The following is a 21,749-nucleotide window of genomic DNA, read 5'->3' as shown; positions in this document are numbered from 1 at the left end:
GCTAAAGATGCAGATAAGCTTGCCTGTGTGTAATGTTTACAAACATGGCTGCTGTCGTATCACAGGAAGAAATAATCATTCTATTGAAGCTGTTTGCAGCTAGATTTGCTGTGTAAACTATCTAAACTTTAAAGATATATAGACAAGTTACTTGTTATAGTTAGTTTTTCATCTCGGATCCGTTTTAAAGTATGTGATAACTCCAAACCATGCAAATATGTAGAGGTCCGCACTGCTTCGAAATTAATCTTAGTTTATTGAAGTAAAAAAAAGACACAAGTTAAAAAGAACTGTAGGGCAAGACAGTCCACTGTTTCAGGCTCTCGCCTTTCTTCAAGTTGTCCAGTTCTGAAGACAGAATTCAATTCAAGTCAAGAAAGATGTAAAATCAGTGGACCTGATGGGGGAACTGCTACTTAGCAGTTCCCCATCAGGTCCACTCATTTACATCTCTTTACTGATTGGATGATGAGATGGATAGATATGTATGTGTGAATTGTATTCTGTCTTCAGAACTGGGCAACTTGAAGAAAGGCGAGAGCCTGAAACAGTGGACTGTCTTGCCCTACAGTTCTTTTTAACTTCAATAAAACTAAAATTAATTTCGAAGCAATGCGGACCTCTACATATTGTTTGCAAGTGAAGATTCTGTGATACCCGGGATACGATTTCTGCACGCTTCACCAGATTTTCTGGTAACTAGCCAGAGAGTGCGGTCTCATAGCTATAACTCCAAACCATAACAGAAAGTTTTGAATGCAGGATTAGCATCTCTATCACTTAATACACTCAGACCAGTTGCTGTTGAAATTTGATTTTTATGGTGACAATCCCACTTTAAAAAGGGAATAAATATAGCAGCCTTCATATCCCTCTCACTTCAGTTGTATTTTAAAATTCCTAAGTGTTGGCAGTTGAGATGCATTTCATGTTACATACTTTCAATCAACAAAATTGTAATATGCAAATAGGAGTCTCGGAGTCGGAGGAATCCTAACCTAAGGAGTCGGAGGATTTTTGTACAGACGCCACAGGCCTGCTTTAAAGTGAACTTAAACATAAGTAAAACTGGCTGCCTTTTACTTACCTGGGGCTTCTTCCAGCCTCCGTAGTTCGTGGGGTCCCTGTGTCCTTTAAGCCCCCTTGGTTCTCCCGCTGGGGGCCATGTTAAACCTGAGACCCGAACAGGAGCTACAGCAAATGTGCAGTCCCCCTCATATGCCTGTCTTGAAACAAACAGTGTGCGCACAGTATGGGAGTGAGATAAGAGACTAGCGCATAAATGGGGCTGCACGTGTACTTGCTGACTCCTGTTCAGGTTGCAGGTGTAATGCTGCCACCAGCATGAGAGCCGATGAGGCTCAGAGGACGTCGAGGGACTCCACAGACTACGCACCATCTACAAATATTTTGTAATAAATTTGTTTAAATGCATCAAATTAGAGATAGTAAAGAACAAGGTTTGACAAGTCATGTTCCGGTATTAAACATTATTACCTCCTCTTCACTGCTTTCCTCTTCCATTTCTTCATCCTCTTCACTGTCTTCCACCTCTTTTGGGGGAGGAGCTTTCTTAGGTTTACCTTGCATTTTTGCTCCCTATAAAAAACACCAGAGATGTTATTTGCATGTGCCAAAAATGTGTATCTTTTTTTTTTTTTTTAGGAACTCCAGTTTCCTCTTACATTTAAAACATAACAGCTAATTGGGCTTAAAGGGACCCTGAGCTGTGTCTTAAAGGGATACTGTAGGGGGGTCGGGGGAAAATGAGCTGAACTTACCCGGGGCTTCTAATGGTCCCCCACAGACATCCTGTGTTGGCGCAGCCGCTCACCGATGCTCCGGCCCCGCCTCCGGTTCACTTCTGGAATTTCTGACTTTAAAGTCAGAAAACCACTGCGCCTGCGTTGCCATGTCCTCGCTTCCGCTGATGTCACCAGGAGTGTACTGCGCAGACACAGACCATACTGGGCCTGCGCTGTGCTCTCTTGATGACATCAGCGGGATCGAGGACACGGAAACACAGGAGCAGTGGTTTTCTGACTTTAAAGTCAGAAATTCCAGAAGTGAACCGGAGGCGGGGCCGGAGCATCGGTGAGCGGCTGCGTGGGCACAGGATGTCTGCGGGGGACCATTAGAAGCCCCAGGTAAGTTCAGCTCATTTTCCCCTGACCCCCTACAGTATCCCTTTAAAGAAAACTGGAGTTACCTGATGCTTCCTCCAGCCCACCGTAGCCCGTGTTATCCTACTAGCCTCCTTCGCAGTCCTGCTGGTGGCTCAGGTAACGTGCCGAATTCAGGTGAAGTTGCGCGTGCTCGCCCCTCTGAGTACCCATCGCATCATCTCGACAGCGGCCGTAATGACACCAAACACGTACGGCTTCACCAGACATCTGTGCATTGCCAGAGCCGACAGTGGAGTGGGCCAGGAGGATGCCGCGGACCTCGCGGGCTATGGTGGGCTGGAGGAAGCCCCAGTTAAAGCCCAGGTTTTCTTTTTTAACCTTCCTGGCAGTAAACCCCGATTTCTCAGGCCCTGCTGGGCCGATTTGCATAATTTTTTTTGCTACACGCAGCTAAGCTGAGTGTGCACACTGATCGCCGCCGCTCCGATTCCCCTCAGACACCTTGCACAGCCTGGCCTATCAGCACGGAGGGGGGGGGGGGGAATATCGGGACTCCCAATGCAGCCACGACGCCGATAAAGTCATCCCGCCCGTCGCCTTGGTGATGGGGGAAGCCCTCCGGAAAAACCCCGTTCTTGGAACGGGATTTTCTGATTCGAAGCGGGTGGGGGGATGCCGCTGCACAACGGTTATGTAGCAAGCCCTAGGCTCGCTACAAGATTTAAAAAAATAAATTAAACTGCTGCGCTGCCCCCTGGCGGTTTTTAATAGACCGCCAGGAGGGTTAAGACAGCTCAGGGTCTCAACTAGTTGATCGCACTCTCACTTTGCAGAGATGGGTTCCAAATTCAAACTCCAGCCAGGGTATGGAGTTTGAATGGTCTCTCCTTGTCTAAGAGCTTCCTCTGGCACTTCAATTTCTTCCATCATCACAAAAACCTCAATTGGCTTTCCCTGAAATTGGCCCTAGACTGATGGAGATGACTATGGCAGGGATACTAGATTAACTATGGAAGGAATACAAGAAATTGTGGGCCCCTCTGAGGGACAGATAGTGGCAGACTATATACTCTTAGCACTGCGGAAGATGTCAGCACTACAAAAATACATCATATTACTTACTCAAGTAGTGGGAAGCCTCTGGATGGTCCAGAGGCTTTCCCTCTACTGATGTAAGTAACTTTTTTTTTTAATCCTGGCTACAGGTATCAATTAAGCAGCTCTGACCATTAGTTGGGGAAACCTGGAGACCCGGCAGGCAGTGGACGAGCCACCAATTTTCAATAGTTTGATTGCTGAAATCTTTTGAAAAATCTGTGCACTGTGTGTTGCAGTAAGGGCCCTTTTCCACCTGCAGTCGCTAGCGTTCACGCTGAACGCTAGCGATTGCTGAATCGCAAAACCGGTGATTCCCCGACGTTTTGCGGCAAATATCGCTCCGCCGCGCGTTCGGGTAAAAAATGAATCGCGGTAGTGGGAATGACCTACCGCAATTCCTATGTTAGGCTAGGGCCACACTAGCTCCGGGTGCGGGACGCATCCGCGGTCCGGGCTCCGATTTTCAAAACCCGGAACGCAAACGGATCCGTGCTGCCTTTTTTGCAGCACACGTTTTGGATCCGCTTGCGGTTTTTGTTTTTTTTTGCTAGAGGGGGTAGCAGCCAGGACGGGGGGCTGCGGGCAAAGCGGCGGCCAGGGGGGTCACATCCCCCCCCCCTTGCTCACCTGGGTGCCCCCCGTCCCCGCTCCCCCTCCAGCTCGCATATAATGTAATAATTTGTACCTAATGAAGTTCGGCGAGCCGGGCACTTCCGCCCACACCGCTCGCCGTCACTTCCTGCGATGCCACCCACTGTATTTCAGTGGGCGGCATCGCAGGAAGTGACGGCAAGCGGTGTGGGCGGAAGTGCCCGGCTCGCCGAACTTCATTAGGTACAAATTACTACATTATATGCGAGCTGGAGGGGGAGCGGGGCACCCAGGTGAGCAAGAGGGGGGGATGTGACCCCCCCCCTGGCCGCCGCTTTGCCCGTAGCCCCCCGTCCTGGCTGCTACCCCCTTCAGCATGGCGGCCCCCTCCTTCACCATGGGACACTGGAAACTGATCCGTTTCCAGTGTCCCAAAATGTCAGTGAAGAGGGAGGCCCGTTTCCCCATTGATTTTCACTACCCGTACGTGTATACGGGTCCGTGAAAAATGCTGCAAGTCCGGACTCAGCGTTCCGGGTTTAAAAACGTATTCCGCGGATCGCACGCGGATACGTTTTTAACTTGAGTGTGTGCTGTTCCTATTTTTAACATTGGTATCCGTGGCTACGTTTTTCGTCCGGGACAAAAAACGTAGCTACGGATACGTTTTTAAATTAAGTGTGAACTAGCCCTTAAAAAGCAAACCGTAGCGATTGTAAAATCGCTAGCGGTTTGCGATTCAGCCAGCGCAAACGTGCTGGTGGAAAAGGGCCCTAATAGATCCCCCTCTGATTACAGGGATCTTATGCTGGGTCCACACCATACAATTTTTCTGCTGATTTACATGCCCGATAGATCGGACATGCTGGAAATAATCTATAGGGCACGTAAACCGGCGAAAAATTGTATGCTGTGGCTCCAGCATTACTGATGCTCTAATCTTGTGACTAGTCTGACAACATGTAGATTTCAACTGTCTGCATAGTGCATTTCCGCAGCCACTTACCTCTGCCTGAGTTTCATGTGCCTGTGTTCACTTTCAGCCAATCAGTGTTTAAATAAGAAAAGAGCTCTAGTCCCTAAGGGGTCAGAAACTTGTACACCAGAAGAGGTTAATATAACCTTTGGGAACTAGTCTACTTGAGATGACCCATTGGGAAACCTCAGAAAATGTGCTTACACACCATACAATTTTCTGCGTTAGATTATTTTCTGTAGAGAATGGTCATTATCTCTGGTGCATTGTCTTCTGGTTATCTCCTACTGAGTAGAACAATGCCTAATTGCTAGGCAGATAGCTGGTTAGATAAATATGGCAGGTACACACCATACAATTTTCTGTTAGATTTTTCTCTTAGATTTACCTGCCAGATCTAACAGAAAATTGTATGGTGAGTACCTAGCATAACAGAAAATTGTATGGTGTGTGCATAAGGTTTTTGATAGGTCGTAGTAATTACTATGTCCACACATTGGAGAAGGCGAGAAAATAAAAGGCTATTAAAAAAAAAATACTCATATAAAAAGAACAAATGTGGAGCGATCAGATCACACCAGCAGAGAGCTCTGTTGGTGGGGGATCACTCTTGTGCTGTGTTGTGCTGCCTTGCAGATTGGCCTTAAAGCTGCAGTGGCCAATTAGAGAAAAAACAGGCTGGTCTTTAGGGGGGGGTTAACACTGCGGTCCTAAAGTGGTTAACCAAATCACAAATAATTTTACTTGATACATTTTGAATAACTTGCCACTGTTTATCACTAAGGATTGACACAAGGACCCCCCAAAAAGTGAAAATCAACCACATGGAGACTTCACCCGCCAGCATGGTGTGTGTGTGCTGTACAGCCATGGAGAACATACTCCATTAACAGCTCAGGAACCAAACACAGGACTTTAAATGTGCAGAAAAGGCAACAAGCATGTTTGATTGTAGAATAGGGTATACAATTAACTAGGTAGCATATAGGAAATCATGTCTTAACTAATCTGTATTAACATTACCTGCAACTTGTTTAGAGACAAAATACAAAATATTGCTCTCCAGTTCATACTTGCAAAACTGTTAAGTACAATAAATACAATTGCCTGAACCCATTTTATACAAGTTACAGCTAAGTTTTCACAATGACTAGCATTTCCTTACAGGGGCCCTACCAACCAGCACGCTGCCTCCACGTGTCCCACACTGCACAACTTGCCCTGGTTGGTAACGTCAAAGGAGAGGGCATCATAACAACGTGTGACCACGTGCCGCTGCCACGCGGGGTAATACAGCGAGCGTTAAGACCGGAAGTGAGCTTTCAGGTTACTATCAAAAAGTAACATGGCTCGAGGAAACAAAATGGCGGACGCAAATCAGCCTCAAACAGAGGGGGAGACATGGAATGGAAGCATGTCAGCATACGGCCATTAATCCCCCACAGTGAATACCCAGATATTGCCACATGTAACTCGTGCATTGCCGACGGCCACACACACACACACACACACACACAAACCCCCAGAACCAAATTCCCTTCTAGCTGCAAAATGCTGCCAGGAACAGAATGACGTCACCGGAGTTCATTCGCGCGCAGTACGCACAGACCTTAGAGCATGCGTCCGCCCCTCCGCGAAGCCCAGGCCGCGGCCAGCTGCATCCATCCTCTAACGCGCCGCTTTCCACAAAAAGCACTCACCGGTTACACAGTGCAGAAAAAGCACGCTATCGTCACGAAAGAACTGAACACATATACATATAGCACATGCAAAACACAAAAAACCGAATCGAAGAAAAATAGCCGCACGGCCGCAGCGCGCTTGCATTACCTTGGCTAATTTAACCATGTTGATGGTCTCCGCGGTCTTTACTGATTACGAGGTCACGTGTCTGATGTACTTGAAGACACCACACCGGGCCTGTGACGAGAAACGGACTGGACGCAGAGCTCGAGAGAAGGCGCTAATAAGATTGCTTGTCACGTGCTAACAACTAGCCAATGCTGTTGCTCCGAGGAAGGACGCGTCACTTAGCCCGCCTCCGTGTAATCTGAGCATGTTCCAGAGTGCCGCCAGTAAGATTGTGAGGACGTGCTGTGGAACGCACAGAGCTAACCAGTAGGGGAGCAGGGCGGCGTGTAGCCTATCAGAAGGCGCACCGCAGCTGAGTTCGTAGCCATTTTGGACGAGTTTACCATGTGGGTAAAGATTAAGCAAGATGGCGGCGTAGTTAGAGATTCCCACGTGGGTTGTGTATCTGTATGAATTCTTGTGTATTTGCAGTACATTTAGTGAAAGTACAAAGTACAATCCAATTCGTTTACTGCAAGACAAATTAACAGACCTGTCTGTAGTTCGGAAGAAAAGCTAGACCACGCTGTATGAATTGGGCACATAGGAAAGTGTTAGCAACTGACTTGGGGGTTATATGCTATAAGCGTGTATGTTGTGAATTCGCTATAAGGGAATTGTTCTGTTTCAGTGATTAGGTGAAGTACTTGTGTGAAAACAGTGGCATAGCAGTAGAGTGCCCATCCAGGGCTCATACAGCAAGCATGAGGTGGTGATGATATGGAGGCTGCAATATTAATTTCTTTTTTATTGATACCAGTTGCCTGGCAGTTCTGCTGATTGCTTTGGCTACAGTAGTGTCCGAATAGCACACCAGAAACAAGCATGTGGCTAATCCAGTCAGACTTGGATCAGAAACATCTGATCTGCGTGCTAGTTATCTACACACAGTACAATTTTCCATCAGTTAGATCTATTAGATAGCTCTAATAAGAAATAGCATTGTGTGTAGACATCCAAAGTGTTTCAGACCAATTTTTCAATAGATTTTGCTTTGATGAGTACCCAAAATCTATTGAAAAATCTAACGCAATCCGATTGGACCGGTTGGAAATTATCGAATAGATCCGATCTGACTGAAAATTGTACCGTGTAGCTGAGGCATTATACCTGTCACTTCAGATTCCCGTTGGTGACAGTAAAGATCACTTCTGCATGTGCTTTGAATATTGTATATCATTGATAGGCAGTTTATCTTCCCTAGCTTATACCTGTCTTTTTACTCAGTAGCTGTCCTTGGAAAGTGATATTTAGGATGCCAATTATGCGATTATATAATAACCATGTAATTCCAGTGCCAGTCTAGTTTAGGGGACCCAGCAGGAGTCATGGGGAAATGAGGTGCACAGCACCCGCTCAAACTCTTAGGTTTCAGAGAGGTTAGACTAAACTACGCCCAAACTATTCCCCCAATCACAAAGCTCTGTGTTGTGATTAGAGACCTGTTCCCTATGAGGTGTCTTGCTGGGTCACCTAAACTGAGTACATTTGAAATCGGCGCAGGATACAGCGGTATATGGCTGATCCTGCTACTGCACAAGTCCGGGCCGTTTTAATTACTATTTCCCCTCTAGGGGGCCATGGATAGTGGGGGAATGAAATAATTCGGCTTCCAGCGATTGTTGAAGGCCGAATTACTGTGTTTTTTAAGCAACTTCGGCTCCGTCTTCTGACGGCTCCGACGTTACTCACTGAGCGCCGCTATAGACTGATTCCCATTACAGTCTATGGCGGCGCTGGCTGCGCCCAAATCTAGCACCGCTGAAAAGCACTGCTCCGACCTAAACTAGACTAGCCCCAGAATCCCTTTAACGTTAACTCCAAGCGACCAGGTCAAGTAGTTTACTATATCAAAAATTGTCTGCACATAAAGTGTACCGTAGAACTGTATCTTAATTCAGTCAGTAATTGGCAGTCCTTTTTTATTTTCAATGCTTCAGCAAGTGAGCATAGGCTGCGTCTAATGAAGGCTATTATTAATACAATCCCACACCGATTGTTTGTGATCATCGTTTTGATCGATTTGAAACTATCTGTTGTGTCCACAAACAACAAAAAACTCGCCATCCAATCAGAATGATGGGATCGATCTGAAAAACTGATTTATTCCATTAGTTAACAACATTTCTGCCCTAAGTGGGTACGACTGATTTATTTTCAATCGCTCATAACAAAGACCGTAACCAATCACATGTGGTATTGTTAATGGCCACCATCTGTATTGTTAAAATCGCACAAAAGTAAACATACCAGTGCGTTAGGGGACATCTCCTATTACCCTCTGACACAATTTCGCCACTCCTCGCCGCATTAAAAGTGGTTAAAAACAGTTTTAAAAAGTTTGTTTATAAACAAACAAAATGGCCACCAAAACAGGAAGTAGGTTGATGTACAGTATGTCCACACATAGAAAATACATCCATACACAAGCAGGCTGTATACAGCCTTCCTTTTGAATCTCAAGAGATCATTTGTGTGTTTCTTTCCCCCTGTTCTCAAGCACTGAAGTTTCAGGCTGCTCGTTTCTTCCTGCAAACAGCTTTGCCCTTGTCTGTAATTCTTCAGTATGTGAAAGCCCTGCCAGCTCAGAGGACGATTTATCCAGCTTGTAAAAGATAAGAGAGAAGCTGCCCTGAATAAATAATACACAGGCAGTGTGCATAGAGGGGCCTGGAAGGGGGAGTTCATAGCAGAACCACAGCACTGAAGAACTTGGCAGCCTTCCAGACACAGGCCGACAAGTCTGACAGGGGAAAGATACATTGATGTATTACAGAGACTGTAATAGCAGAAAGTGCTGCAGTAAGCCAGAACACATTAGAATAGCTTTTGGAACTTGTAGGATGATAAAAAACAGGATGCAATTTTTGTTACGGAGTCTCTGTAAGGCCCCTTTCAGACAAATGGCTAAACTGCGCGTTTGCAGAAAGAGGGGAAATCTTGTTCTTCTAGGAATCAGAGGTGATGCTGTAAAAGATGGTTGGCTTCACACTGTTAGCTACGCCTCTTATGCCCAGCTGTAAGTCATGCTTGTGAAAAAAAACATGAAAAAGGAGAGGAAGAGCGCTGGTACTTATCCGTTAGCCGGGCGCATCCTCTAGGTGGCGACAAAACTCCACCAGAGTTACATCTTTCCCTACTATCCATGTCGGCCTGGAGGGGGGGAATAGTAATTAGCGCCACCAGCCGGATGCGCCCGGCTAACGGATAAGTACCAGAGCGCTCCATAGTGTAAAACAATATTTATCATAAAATCTGCGCAAAGACAAATTGCACTTACTTTATTAAAAATGAAATGAGCCTATAGCAATGGGCTATGCCTAATCCTGGTAACCTTAGGGATGCCTTCTTCTGAACTGCCGTGGCCGTATGCACATATAGGAGCCTCTTGGGGGTCCCTTTAGTTCCTGTGAACTGGCTGCCAGCAGGATAGGGAAGAGAGGAGGCCACTATGACGGGGGTAGTCAGGGGAACTGTGTGTTTGCCGAACATAGTCCTGTGCAAGAGTTCAAGTCACTTAAAGTGGACCTGAACTCTTGCACAGAAGGAAAACATAGAGAAATGCACCCTGAATGTATTTAGAGAGTTTAGCCTGTGTAATTCCCTCTCATTTGTATCTAATCACAAGTAGTAATTTGATCCTCCCCTGTGTCACATGACTGCCTATAGCAGATAAACCCATTTGAAAGCACAGGCTGTAAACAATATGTCTGCTTCCATGAATCAGGAAGTAGAAACTGCAAATTCATTTTAGGATTTGTATCAGCTGTAAAAAAACCAACAAACATGTTTTTTTGTTTAAAAGTGATTATGCTTTTGTGTATCTTTTATAGCAGAGAGGAGTTCTGAGTTCAAGTCCACTTTAACTGTCCCTCAGAAGGGTTCACCATCAAATCCCTTACCATAGTCATATGTCTACGTATGTATGGTGTAGTGTATGCATCATAGTCAATGGCCAATTAACTTACAGTATCTATATTTTTTTGGGATGTGGAAGGAAACCCACACAGACATATGGAGAACATACCATCTCCATGCAGATAGTGCCCTGGCTGGTATTTGAACCGGGAACCCAGCTCTGCAAGGCGAGAGTGCTACATGAATAGTCCAGGTGAAAAGTGATATGAGTATGTTGAGAAGTACTGACAATTTCCACTGTGTTCTACAGTCTACATTGAACATTTCATGCAATTGTCTGCCCATAAGGGCCATTTCCATTTGTGCAAATTCCAACAAGGAAATGCAGCCTACTGAAATGAAAAGGCTGCTGTCTGATTCGCATGCAGGGAGGAAAATTGGATGGCATGCTGCATTTAAAGAAATCGTCAGGCAAAAAAAAAAAAAATTAGTTTCACTTACCGGGGACTTCTACCAGCCCCATGCAGCCATCCTGTGCCCTCGTAGTCATTCACTGCTGCTCCGGGCCCCCGCCACCAGCTATTTCTGTTTTTGCTGGTGCAGTAAATACACACACTCTCTCTCTCTCTCTCTCACAGAATTTATTAAGGGCGAAGGTATCCTTTAAATGCTGCATCACACATGGCACAGCTAGCATGATTCAGATACGTCTTGCATCAAAACGATCGCATCTCGCAAGACTCATGCCATGTACAGTGGAAACAGGCGCAGGAACCCACTAGCAGCGCTTTTCTAAGCATTTTGTAAGCTCTTGTGATTTGAAAAGCTCTTGCTAATGTAATGCTATGTGTGTGATCCCACGTGAAGGATGTTATTTTTTTTTTTTAAATCCCCCATAGCATTACATTAGCAAGATCTTTTCAAATCACAAGTGCTTAGGAAAGCGCTGCTAGTGGGTCCCAGGCCTCAGAATAGTTCACAATCTAATACCTACCATAGTCCTAGACTAATACCCCCTGTATATTGTAAGGCAAATGTTGGATGGAGGCTAGTTAATTTATCAGCATATTTTTGGGAAGTGGGAGGAAACTGAAGTGGTCAAAGAAACTCAGGCAAAAACTTAGACAAACGTGATTGCAAACTGTCCGAGAGGTAGTACCAGGGGAAAATCGTACTATGCACAAGGTCCAAACCAGGACAAAAAAGCCCTATGGGGCACTAAAAATGTTACGTTTTTATTATTAAAAGTACATATCATCAGTGCAGGTTTGCAATGCTAGCCGAGGTACACACGATACAATCTTCTGAAACACTTACTGTCAGATTGATTGTTTCCAACAGGTCTGATCTGATTTCCGATTGATTTTTCGTACACTCCTATGGAAAATCCATCGGAAATCAGATCGGCCCTGTTGTAAATAATCATTTTGACAGTAAATCTGTCAGAAAATTGTATTGTCTGTACCTAGCATAAAACTTGACAAACGGAGTGAGCTGGGGGATCCTTGTTTATCCCTCTCCACTCGTGTAGCTGGAGTGGTCTGTAACTTTCTCCCAGACGCCTCGCACAGACCTTGCACTGTTACACTAAAACACGCTGGGTGAGTATTGGTCCCAGGTCTGAGACAGGACTACAGCCACACTGCATGTCCAGCACCAGCTGTAGTCAGGATACGATAGACCAATCCACCAAAGTATACAAAACACACACAACAGAAGCCCTACATCAGGAGTACTGGTGAGTACAGATACTATTTACACATACATACAATGCACATCTCCAAACTTACATCATAACCCCTCCCCCCCCCCCCCCCCCCCCCAAAAAAAAATATATATAGTCCACGTCAGAGCAAAGCTTAGACAAAATACAAATTCCTTGCAGACCTTTTCTTAACCTCCGTGGCGGTGCATTTCTGTCTGGAATTAGGAGTCAAAAGCGGTACATTTTTTTCAAGAATTTTAGGACTCCAATTCTTAAAGAGAGTCTGAAGCGAGAATAAATCTCGCTTCAGACCTCATAGTCAGCAGGGGCACGTGTGCCCCTGCCAAAACGCCGCTATCCCGCGGCTAAACGAGGGTCCCTGACCCCCCGAAATCCCCTCCAAACAGCGGGGGATCTCTTCCAGATTGAGGCAGGGCTAACCGCCGCAGCCCTGCCTCTTGCGCGTCTGTCAGCGCGTATCTCCGCCTCTCCCCCGCCCCTCTCAGTCTTCCTTCACTGAGAGGGGCGGGGGAGAGGCAGCGATGCGCCGCTGACAGACGCGCTGTGAGGTAGGGCTGCAGCTGTTAGTCCTGCCTCAACAGCAGCAAAATCTACGACCAAGTTGGTCTTAGATTTTGCAGGGGGGGGGGTTCGGGGGGTCAGGGACCCTCGTTTAGCCGCGGGATAGCGCGGTTTTAGCAGGGGCACACATGCCCCTGCTAACTACGAGACAAGAAGCGAGATTTATTCTCGCTTCAGTGTCTCTTTAAGTCATGACTCACCAAAATATGTCAGAATAAAAGCCTGGTAGACATTCTGCATATAAATAAAAGACAATCACAAATTTGTTGAATTAATTAAATTTATAAATAAACTTAATAAATTGTGAAACTGCACAAATAAGACAGGCAGAAGTAGTCAAAATCCAGGCAAAAATCTGTAGCAGTAAGACAGAAGTACTTAGCTCAAAAACAGTTGGGAACCAAATGGCTATATTGTCATCCTGTGCTTTCAAAGGAGCTTATCTGCCATCTTTATGTTGGCGCTTTATAAATACAATAAATAAATCTCTGCCATGGCAGTCGGGTGACACATGGAGAGATCAAATTACAGTTTGTGATTAGAGACGAATGAGGAGGAATTAGACAAGCTAAACACTCTCTCTCGCGCGTGCGCGCCGATCGCATGCGGGACTCCATACAATGTATTTTGCTAAAATCCAGAAAATTGTGAACGAACGTGCAAATTGACTTGCGGAAAATGGAAAAAACAAAAAATGGACGCAAAAACGCTAGGACAAGTGTGTTCCTTGCCTCCATGTATTTACAACCAGCTTAAAACTAATGTTTGTTTTAAAAAGCCTGAATTTCATGAGTGGATTCTTATTACTAACAACTCTTTCTTCATATTCATAGCTGCCTCTATCATCATTCATAGATTCCAGGTTCAAAAACTGCAGCTGCTGACGACAATCCGCTTCTGTGAACTTTCGTTTTTACTGCAATCCTTCTATGAACGCAATCTAACTTTTATGGTATGATCTGCGCTTCTGTGAACTTTCGTTTTTACTGCAATCCGTGAATATTCTGAAGTGCTGTAATACTTTGCATTTTACTATAGCTAAGTGACTGGCTTTGTATATTCCATGAATTAGTCTGCTCTCCTCTGGCTCCATGCTAATTTGGCCCCAACACCTATAGACAATTGAGCAGCTTCCTGCTTAATTACCTGAGTTGTACTGTGATCTGCTATAGGCTGAGCTCAGTCCCTCGCCTGCATCAGTCAGTCTACAATCAGGCCTGCTAAGCATAGGCTTATCAGGCTTACTATATAAATTCAACTCTAAGTCGATTAGACCTTAGTCGATTTATGCACCGGTATTTCAAAGTACACAGGTTTCTAAGTACAAAGAGAACGACCGAATTAGACCACAATTAAGCCAGAAGAGACCAGAAGGAACAGACACAAGACTTTAGCAATCTGATTCACGGTTAGTGCAATAATGTTGTCTCTGCTCTTCTTGATTAGCCTGCTTTCCCCTGCTATTCTCAAATCTGTACACTCACTGCATCCTCCTGCTGTCAGCAACACTCTCTACATTTCTCCCTCTCTTTTATCATCTCCACAGGTTGCTTCTCACGAAACTTTCTTATTCATACAAACGCACTATACATTTCATGCTCCAACTACCCATAAATCTAAATGCCACCCTATCCTCCGCTCTCTCTGCCTCCTACTACTCCTTGCTGCAGGTGACATTTCACCAAACCCCGGACCCTCTCTGCCGGCTTGCTCCTCACTCTTGCACACTAATTGCACTGCAAGCAGCCAACCACATGCACACCGAAACTGCCACAACCTTATTAATATTCCTCTTCTCCCCCCTCCTCCCCCACCGATCTCTGCTGCTCTCTGGAATGCCCGCTCAGTCTGCAACAAACTTCCTTTCATCCATGACCTTTTCAATTCTAACGCCTTCACCTTCTTTGGGGTCACAGAAACATGGCTGACGCCTTCTGACACGGTCTCACCTGCCGCCCTCTCTTATGGGAGATTCCACTTTAGTCACACGCCTAGAAGTGGGAATAAACATGGCGGTGGTGTGGGCATTCTTTTCTCTGATAGATGCTCCTTCAAGCCACTCACCCCCATTCCTTCTCTTTCTCTACCTTCCTTTGAAGTCCATGCAGTCCGTCTATACTCTCCCTCTAACCTCCAGATCGCAATAATATACCGCCCTCCTGGCCCTGCTTCCTTCTTCCTAGATCACATCTCTGCATAGCTCCTCCAGTTCCTGTCCTCTGATATCCCTACCATCATTATGGGCGACTTTAACATTCATGTTGATACCAACAATTCTGCCGCCACTAAACTTCTGTCACTAACTTCCTCCTACGGCCTGTCTCAGTGGTCCACTGCTCCAACTCACTCTAATGGTCATACACTTGACCTCATATTCACTCGTCTCTGTTCTATCACTGATTTCACTGAGGCTGCATTTCCACTTGTGCGGTGCGAATCGCAGCGGTAAAAATTTGCACGCGGATGCGAATATCGCATGCGGGTCTATGCAAATTTTCACGCGAATTCGCATGGATGACAAGGTATGCGAATGTAACCATGGCAGTGCTGGTGTGCTTTTCCATTGTTTCTATGCGAATTTGCATGAAAATTCGCATACCCAAACCTCATGCGAATTTCTTATTAAATACATTGTATGCGATTCGCATAGCAGGATGCGAATTCTGATGGCTCTGCCATGCGAATTTTTTCTGCACAGAAAAACGCAAAGGAATCCTGACAAGTGGAAACAGTCCCATTTACTTGTATTGCCATGCGAATTTGCATGCGAAAAATGCATGCGAATTTGCGATAGTGGAAATGGGCCCTAATACTCCTCTCCCGCTCTCTGATCATAACTTACTAAACTTCTCTCTCTCCTCCTCTCTTCCTACCACCCTGCCTCAAGCACGCTCATATACACGCAGGAACTACCGCAACGTAGACATGCAAGCTGTCTCTGATGCCTTTGCACCTCTCCTCACACAACCATTCACTGACCCTGACTCAGCAGCTGCACACTATCACTGCTCAATCACGCAAGTCATGGATGCAATCGCACCCCTCACCAATGTCCGCCCATACCGTGTCAGTCGCCAACCCTGGCTGACCAAAGCTACTAAACAGCTAAAGGGGTGCTCTAGGGTAGCTGAACGCCGTTGGAGAAAAACTAATACTAATGAGGATTTCATTACTTACAAAAAAGAGTTGAACAAGTTTAAAACCGCTCTCTCTTCTGCAAAACAATCATACTTCTCCTCCCTCATATCCTCCCACTTGCTCAATCCAAAGCGCCTGTTCAGTACTTTCAACTCCCTTCTCCGTCCACCCCCTCCTCCTCCTTCATGCTTATCAGCTGAAGAATTCGCAACATACTTTACAGATAAAATTGCAAAAATCCGTAGTGTGTTTTCCACGCAGACATCAAACTCCATCTCCACTCCTCTTGTTGACTGCTCTCTTTCCAGTTTCTCTCCACTCCCCGAACATTCGCTCTCTTCCCTTATCTCCAAATCCCATCTAACCACCTGTTCTTTGGATCCTATCCCATCACACCTCATTCCACAGTTATCCACATCCCTCATCCCTGCCCTAACATCGCTGTTTAACCGATCCCTCTCCACTGGAATTTTTCCATCCTCACTCAAGAGGGCTGTTGTAACACCACTACTTAAAAAACCATCTCTAGACCCCACCGAACTTGCTAACTACCGCCCCGTGTCACTTCTCCCATTTGCATCTAAATTACTTGAACGCCACATTCATGCTGAACTAAGTCAGTATTTATCTGCAAATTCCTTGCTTGATCAGTTCCAGTCTGGCTTCCGGCCAAACCACTCCACAGAAACAGCACTCACCAAAGTAGCTAATGATCTCCTCACAGCTAAATCCAAAGGCTATTATTCCATACTCATCCTTCTAGATCTGTCATCAGCATTCAACACTGTCGACCACACTCTACTCCTACAGATCCTTTCATCTATAGGAATAAAGGACCTCGCTCTCTCCTGGATATCTTCCTACCTCTCTGGAAGGTCTTTCACTGTTTCTTATTCAGATCAAGCAAGAAGTTTTAAATCAGGATAATACCATTTATTGGCTAACTAAAAATGAATAAAAATAAGCAAGCTTTCGGTCTTGCAGCCTTCGTCGGGCTTATATCCTGTTAGTTTGCAGGCTGGTGGTACAGACAGCTTATATACATGCAACATCAAAAGGGAAAACAGATATTTTTTTCAAGCATAAATACATGTCATTAAGATGCCTTAATTCAAACAGACCATCTGAATGGGGTTAGAGGTTATTAGCTAAAATAAGGATCCTTGTTTACGCCATGCTCACAGACCTGGGATTAGGATTGACCCAGAGGTATCGTAAATTCTTAGTTCACAAGTTCAGCTAGAATGGCTGAGAAAGTTTAAACATCATCAGTCTCATACCAATATAAAAAATTGTTGTCCTTATTCAAACCGTTCTGCACAGCTTTGAACCAATTTATAAATGTTGTTTCTGCTATTAATCGATCATTTGACGTTTTGAAGCCACCCTTCAGGGCAGTGACACGAAGATCATCCATGCTGTGTCCGTTGGACCGAAAGTGTGTAGCAACTGGGAGTCCAGATTTGGTATCATTAATAGTGTGCCTGTGTCCATTCATACGTTTGCGCAGAGTTTGTCCAGTTTCTCCGACGTACAGAACATTGGGGCATTTAGCACACATGATCAGATATACCAGATTGGTGGAACCACAGGAAAATGTGCCTTGTACTCTGTACTCCTGTTGTGAACCTGTTATCGTTACCCTGTCAGTGGAGTAAATGTGTCTACAGGTCCCACATATTTTTTGTCGGCAGGGTGATGTTCCGTTTTGTTGAGGCCTATTCAAAGAACTCCTGACAATCATCTGTTTTAGATTGTGTGGTTGCCGATATGACAAGAGTGGAGGTTTAGGGAATATCGTTCTCAGTCTGTGATCCTTGTGTAAAATGGGATGAAGTTCCTTAGCAATCCTCCTTAAAGAGAGTCTGAAGCGAGAATAAATCTCGCTTCAGACCTCATAGATAGCAGGGGCACGTGTGCCCCTGCTAAACCGCCGCTATCCTGCGGCTTAACGGGGGTCCCTGATTCCCCAAATCCCCTCCGTAATGCGGGGGAGCGCTTCCTGGTTGGGGCAGGGCTAACTGCCGCAGCCCTGCCCCACGCGCGTCTGTCAGCGCGTATCTCCGCCTCTCCCCCGCCCCTCTCAGTCTTCCTTCACTGAGAGGGGCAGGGGAGAGGCGGCGATGCGCCGCTGATAGACGTGACTGGAGGCAGGGCTGCAGCCGTTAGCCCTGCCTCCAGGAGCGACCAAGTCTGCGACCAAGTGTCGCAGTGGGGGGTTTGGGAGTGAAGGGACCTCCGTTTAGCGGCGCTATTGCGGCGGTTTAGCAGGGGCACACATGCCCCTGCTAACTATGAGCTCTGAAGCGAGATTTATTCTCGCTTCAGAGTCTCTTTAAGATTTCCAGGTGTGGATTGTAGGTGACAACCAAAGGGACACATTCCTCTTTCTGGTTTTGCTTATATTTCAGGAGTTCAGTCCTGGGGATGATGCTGGCTTTCCTGATTTGGGCCTCAGCCATAGGAGGACTGTAACCTTGTTTAATGAAAGTGTTCTTAAGGCGATTCAGGTTCTTGTCTCTGTCCATCCTGTCAGAACAAATCCGGTTGTACCTTATAGCTTGAGTGTAAATTATAGAGTTTTTAATGTGCTTGGGATGAAAACTGTCATATCTTAGGTATGTGGGACGGTCTGTAGGTTTCCGATACACAGAGGTTTGTATGTTGTTACCCCTGATGTATATGGTGGTGTCCAGAAAGTTAATCTCTGTGTGAGAGTAGGTAAGTTTCAATTTGATTTAGGATGGAAGGCAATGAAGTTCATGTGGAACTGGAGAAGATCATCCTCACTTGCGGACCAGATGATTAAAATATCATCAATGAAGCGGAAGTCTGTGAGCATAAACAAGCGTAAACAAGGATCCTTATCTTAGCTAATAACCTCTAAGCCCATTCAGATGGTCTGCTTGAATTAAGGCATCTTAATGACATGTATTTATGTTTGAAAAAAATATCTGTTTTCCCTTTTGATGTTGCATGTATATAAGCTGTCTGTACCACCAGCCTGCAAACTAACAGGATATAAGCCCGACGAAGGCTGCAAGGCCCGAAAGCTTGCCTATTTTTATTCATTTTTAGTTAGCCAATAAATGGTATCATCCTGATTTAAAACTTCTTGCTTTTACTGATGGCTAACACGGTACAATACCCTACTGCTAATATTATTCAGATCAGGCCTCCTCTTCACATCCTCTGTCTGTAGGGGTACCTCAAGGCTCTGTCCTCGGTCCCCTCCTCTTCTCCTTCTACATGCACGGTCTTGGTAACTTAATCAGCTCATTTGGTTTCCAATACCACCTATATGCAGATGATACACAACTGTACCTCTCGGCCCCAGACCTTAACTCCCTCCTCACACGGGTTCCCGACTGCCTGTCCGCTATTTCCTCTTTCATGTCCTCTCGCTTCTTAAAACTTAATATGAATAAAACTGAACTAATAGTCTTTCCACCATCCCTGTCCACCCCTTTGCCTGATATTACAATAAATGTTAACAACACGTCTATAACATCAGTTCCCAAAGCACAGTGCTTGGGCGTAATATTTGATTCTTCTCTCTCATTTACTTCTCACATTAACTCCCTAACCAGCTCCTGCCATTTCCAACTGAAAAACATAGCATGTATCCGACCTTTTCTCTCCCATGACACAACCAAAATGTTAGTACATGCTCTTATTATATCTCGATTGGACTATTGCAATATATTGCTTGGTGGATTTCCAACTAACCGACTAGCACCGCTCAATTCTGTACTGAACTCTGCTGCTCGACTCATACAACTCTTCTCGCTGTTCCTCTGCTGACCCTCTCTGTCAAGCTCTTCACTGGCTACCAATTAATGAGAGGATTCAGTTCGAACTCTTAACCCTAACCTACAAAGCTCTCCACAATCTCTCTCCCCTGTACATCTCCTCACTAGTCTCCAGATATCAACCCAACCGCAATCTCAGATCTGCACACGAGCTTCTTCTATCCTCTTCTACAATTACCTCCTCACATTCACATGTACAAGACTTCTCACGTGCCTCACCCCTCCTCTGGAATGCCCTTCCACAACACATCCGCCACTCTCCCACCTTTGAAATCTTTAAACTCTCCCTCAAAACCCATCTTTTCCGACAAGCATATTCTCTAGCTTAGGCCATGCACCCATTAAATAACCTAATTACGCACTGCCTGTACATATACTGTATACTTCCCCACCTCTTGTTTCCACCCCATTCCTTTAGATTGTAAGCTCGCAAGGGCAGGGCTCTCACCCCTTTGTGTCATGGAATGTTATTAATTTAATTGCTTGCACACTGTTAGACATTTATACATTTTAGTCATCATGTTAAATCAAATTGTAATCAGCAGTGCTGTATCTTGTATCAGTGTTCATATTTGATGTATATCATTGTCTGTATCATTATGTATCCCTTGTTTGTTTTCTTACATTGTACAGCGCCACGGAATATGTTGGCGCTTTATAAATAATAATAATAATACCCACCGTGAGTACAGAGAGACAAGATGGACACCTTCCTATAATGTTTTGAGCCTCATATGTGAATGTGAATTTTGTTGGGCTTTCAGTTGAGGCTCCAGTGATGTGGTTAGTTATGTGGTTCAGTCCTACCACTACCAATTAACCACTTCAGTGGTGCCTAGCATGAAAGCCCAGTAAAACTTTTGCCACCTTTCTCATCAGCAGAACACATACCCTCTTTCCCTGAAAATAAGCCCTAGCTGGAATTTTAAGAATGCTTGACATACAGTGGCTTGCAAAAGTATTCGGCCGCCTTGAAGTTTTCCACATTTTGTCACATTACTGCCACAAACATGAATCAATTTTATTGAAATTCCACGTGAAAGATCAATGCATGGGCTATCATTCATAAAGCATTTCCGCATGCAGAAATGCTTAACACAGCTGACTTTACCGAACACTTAGCAAGTTCGGCATTCATAAAGCCTCTTTCCGCATGAAAAGCTGACACTACCGAGCAGTGCGGGGATTTTCGTCAAAAATGTAACAAAATGGTAATCCATAAAGATTACGGCAAGCGGTATGAGGACGGGAAATACCGCTCCCTCTGATGTGGCGATAACAATGTAAAGTTAATGGAGACACAGACCTCCCAGGCAGCTGCAGTAGAGCGGAACACAGAGAAATGTATCAACTCGGCAGCTTCCTGTGTCTCTGCAAGCCTACCGCCAGCCTAGTTCGGGGAATCTCTGCAGTGCTATCGCACCTGAACACTTTTTTATGACTGACCACCCAGAACTCCGGCAGCGGTGTTTTCCCGCATTGATTCTCCTTACCGACAGCTCTTTTATGAATGATACCCAAAGTGGTGTACACGTGAGAAGTGGAACAAAAATCATACAGGATTCCAAACATTTTTTAAAAATCAATAACTGCAAAGTGGGGTGTGCATAATTATTCAGCCCCCTTTGGTCTGAGTGCAGTCAGTTGCCCATAGGCATTGCCTGATGAGTGCTAATGACTAAATAGAGTGCATCTGTGTGTAATCTAATGTCAGTACAAATACAGCTGCTCTGTGACGGCCTCAGAGGTTGTCTAAGAGAATATTGGGAGCAACAACGCCATGAAGTCCAAAGAACACACCAGACAGGTCAGAGATAAAGTTATTGAGAAATTTAAAGCAGGCTTATGCTACAAAAAGATTTCCAAAGCCTTGAACATCTCATGGAGCACTGTTCAAGCAATCATTCAGAAATGGAAGGAGTATGGCACAACTGTAAACCTACCAAGACATGGCCGTCCACCTAAACTCACAGGCTAAACAAGAAGAACGCTGATCAGAAATGCAGTCAAGA

General features: G+C 45.2%; 1 protein-coding gene and 1 long non-coding RNA gene across 2 annotated transcripts in view; one reads left to right on the top strand and one right to left on the bottom strand.

The window, feature by feature from the left end:
* The window catches only part of NCL (nucleolin), a 35,310-nt gene extending 28,535 nt beyond the window's left edge, over nucleotides 1-6,775 (bottom strand). The window contains exons 1-2 of the mRNA XM_068281279.1: nucleotides 6,622-6,775; nucleotides 1,498-1,599 (exon numbers count right to left, since the gene is read on the bottom strand). Of these exons, the coding sequence (XP_068137380.1) occupies nucleotides 1,498-1,599; nucleotides 6,622-6,639 (120 nt within the window). The 5' untranslated portion in view covers nucleotides 6,640-6,775. The remainder of the gene's footprint in view (nucleotides 1-1,497; nucleotides 1,600-6,621) is intronic.
* The window catches only part of LOC137571724 (uncharacterized), a 38,454-nt gene continuing 23,331 nt past the window's right edge, over nucleotides 6,627-21,749 (top strand). The window contains exons 1-2 of the long non-coding RNA XR_011031416.1: nucleotides 6,627-6,989; nucleotides 13,621-13,739. This is a non-coding gene — a long non-coding RNA (uncharacterized lncRNA). The remainder of the gene's footprint in view (nucleotides 6,990-13,620; nucleotides 13,740-21,749) is intronic.

This window comes from Hyperolius riggenbachi, chromosome 4 (genome assembly GCF_040937935.1).
Source record: "Hyperolius riggenbachi isolate aHypRig1 chromosome 4, aHypRig1.pri, whole genome shotgun sequence".
Taxonomy (NCBI): Eukaryota; Metazoa; Chordata; class Amphibia; order Anura; family Hyperoliidae; genus Hyperolius; species Hyperolius riggenbachi.
Note: the sequence above shows the minus strand (reverse complement) of the source record. Positions and strands in the feature narration are given on the sequence as shown.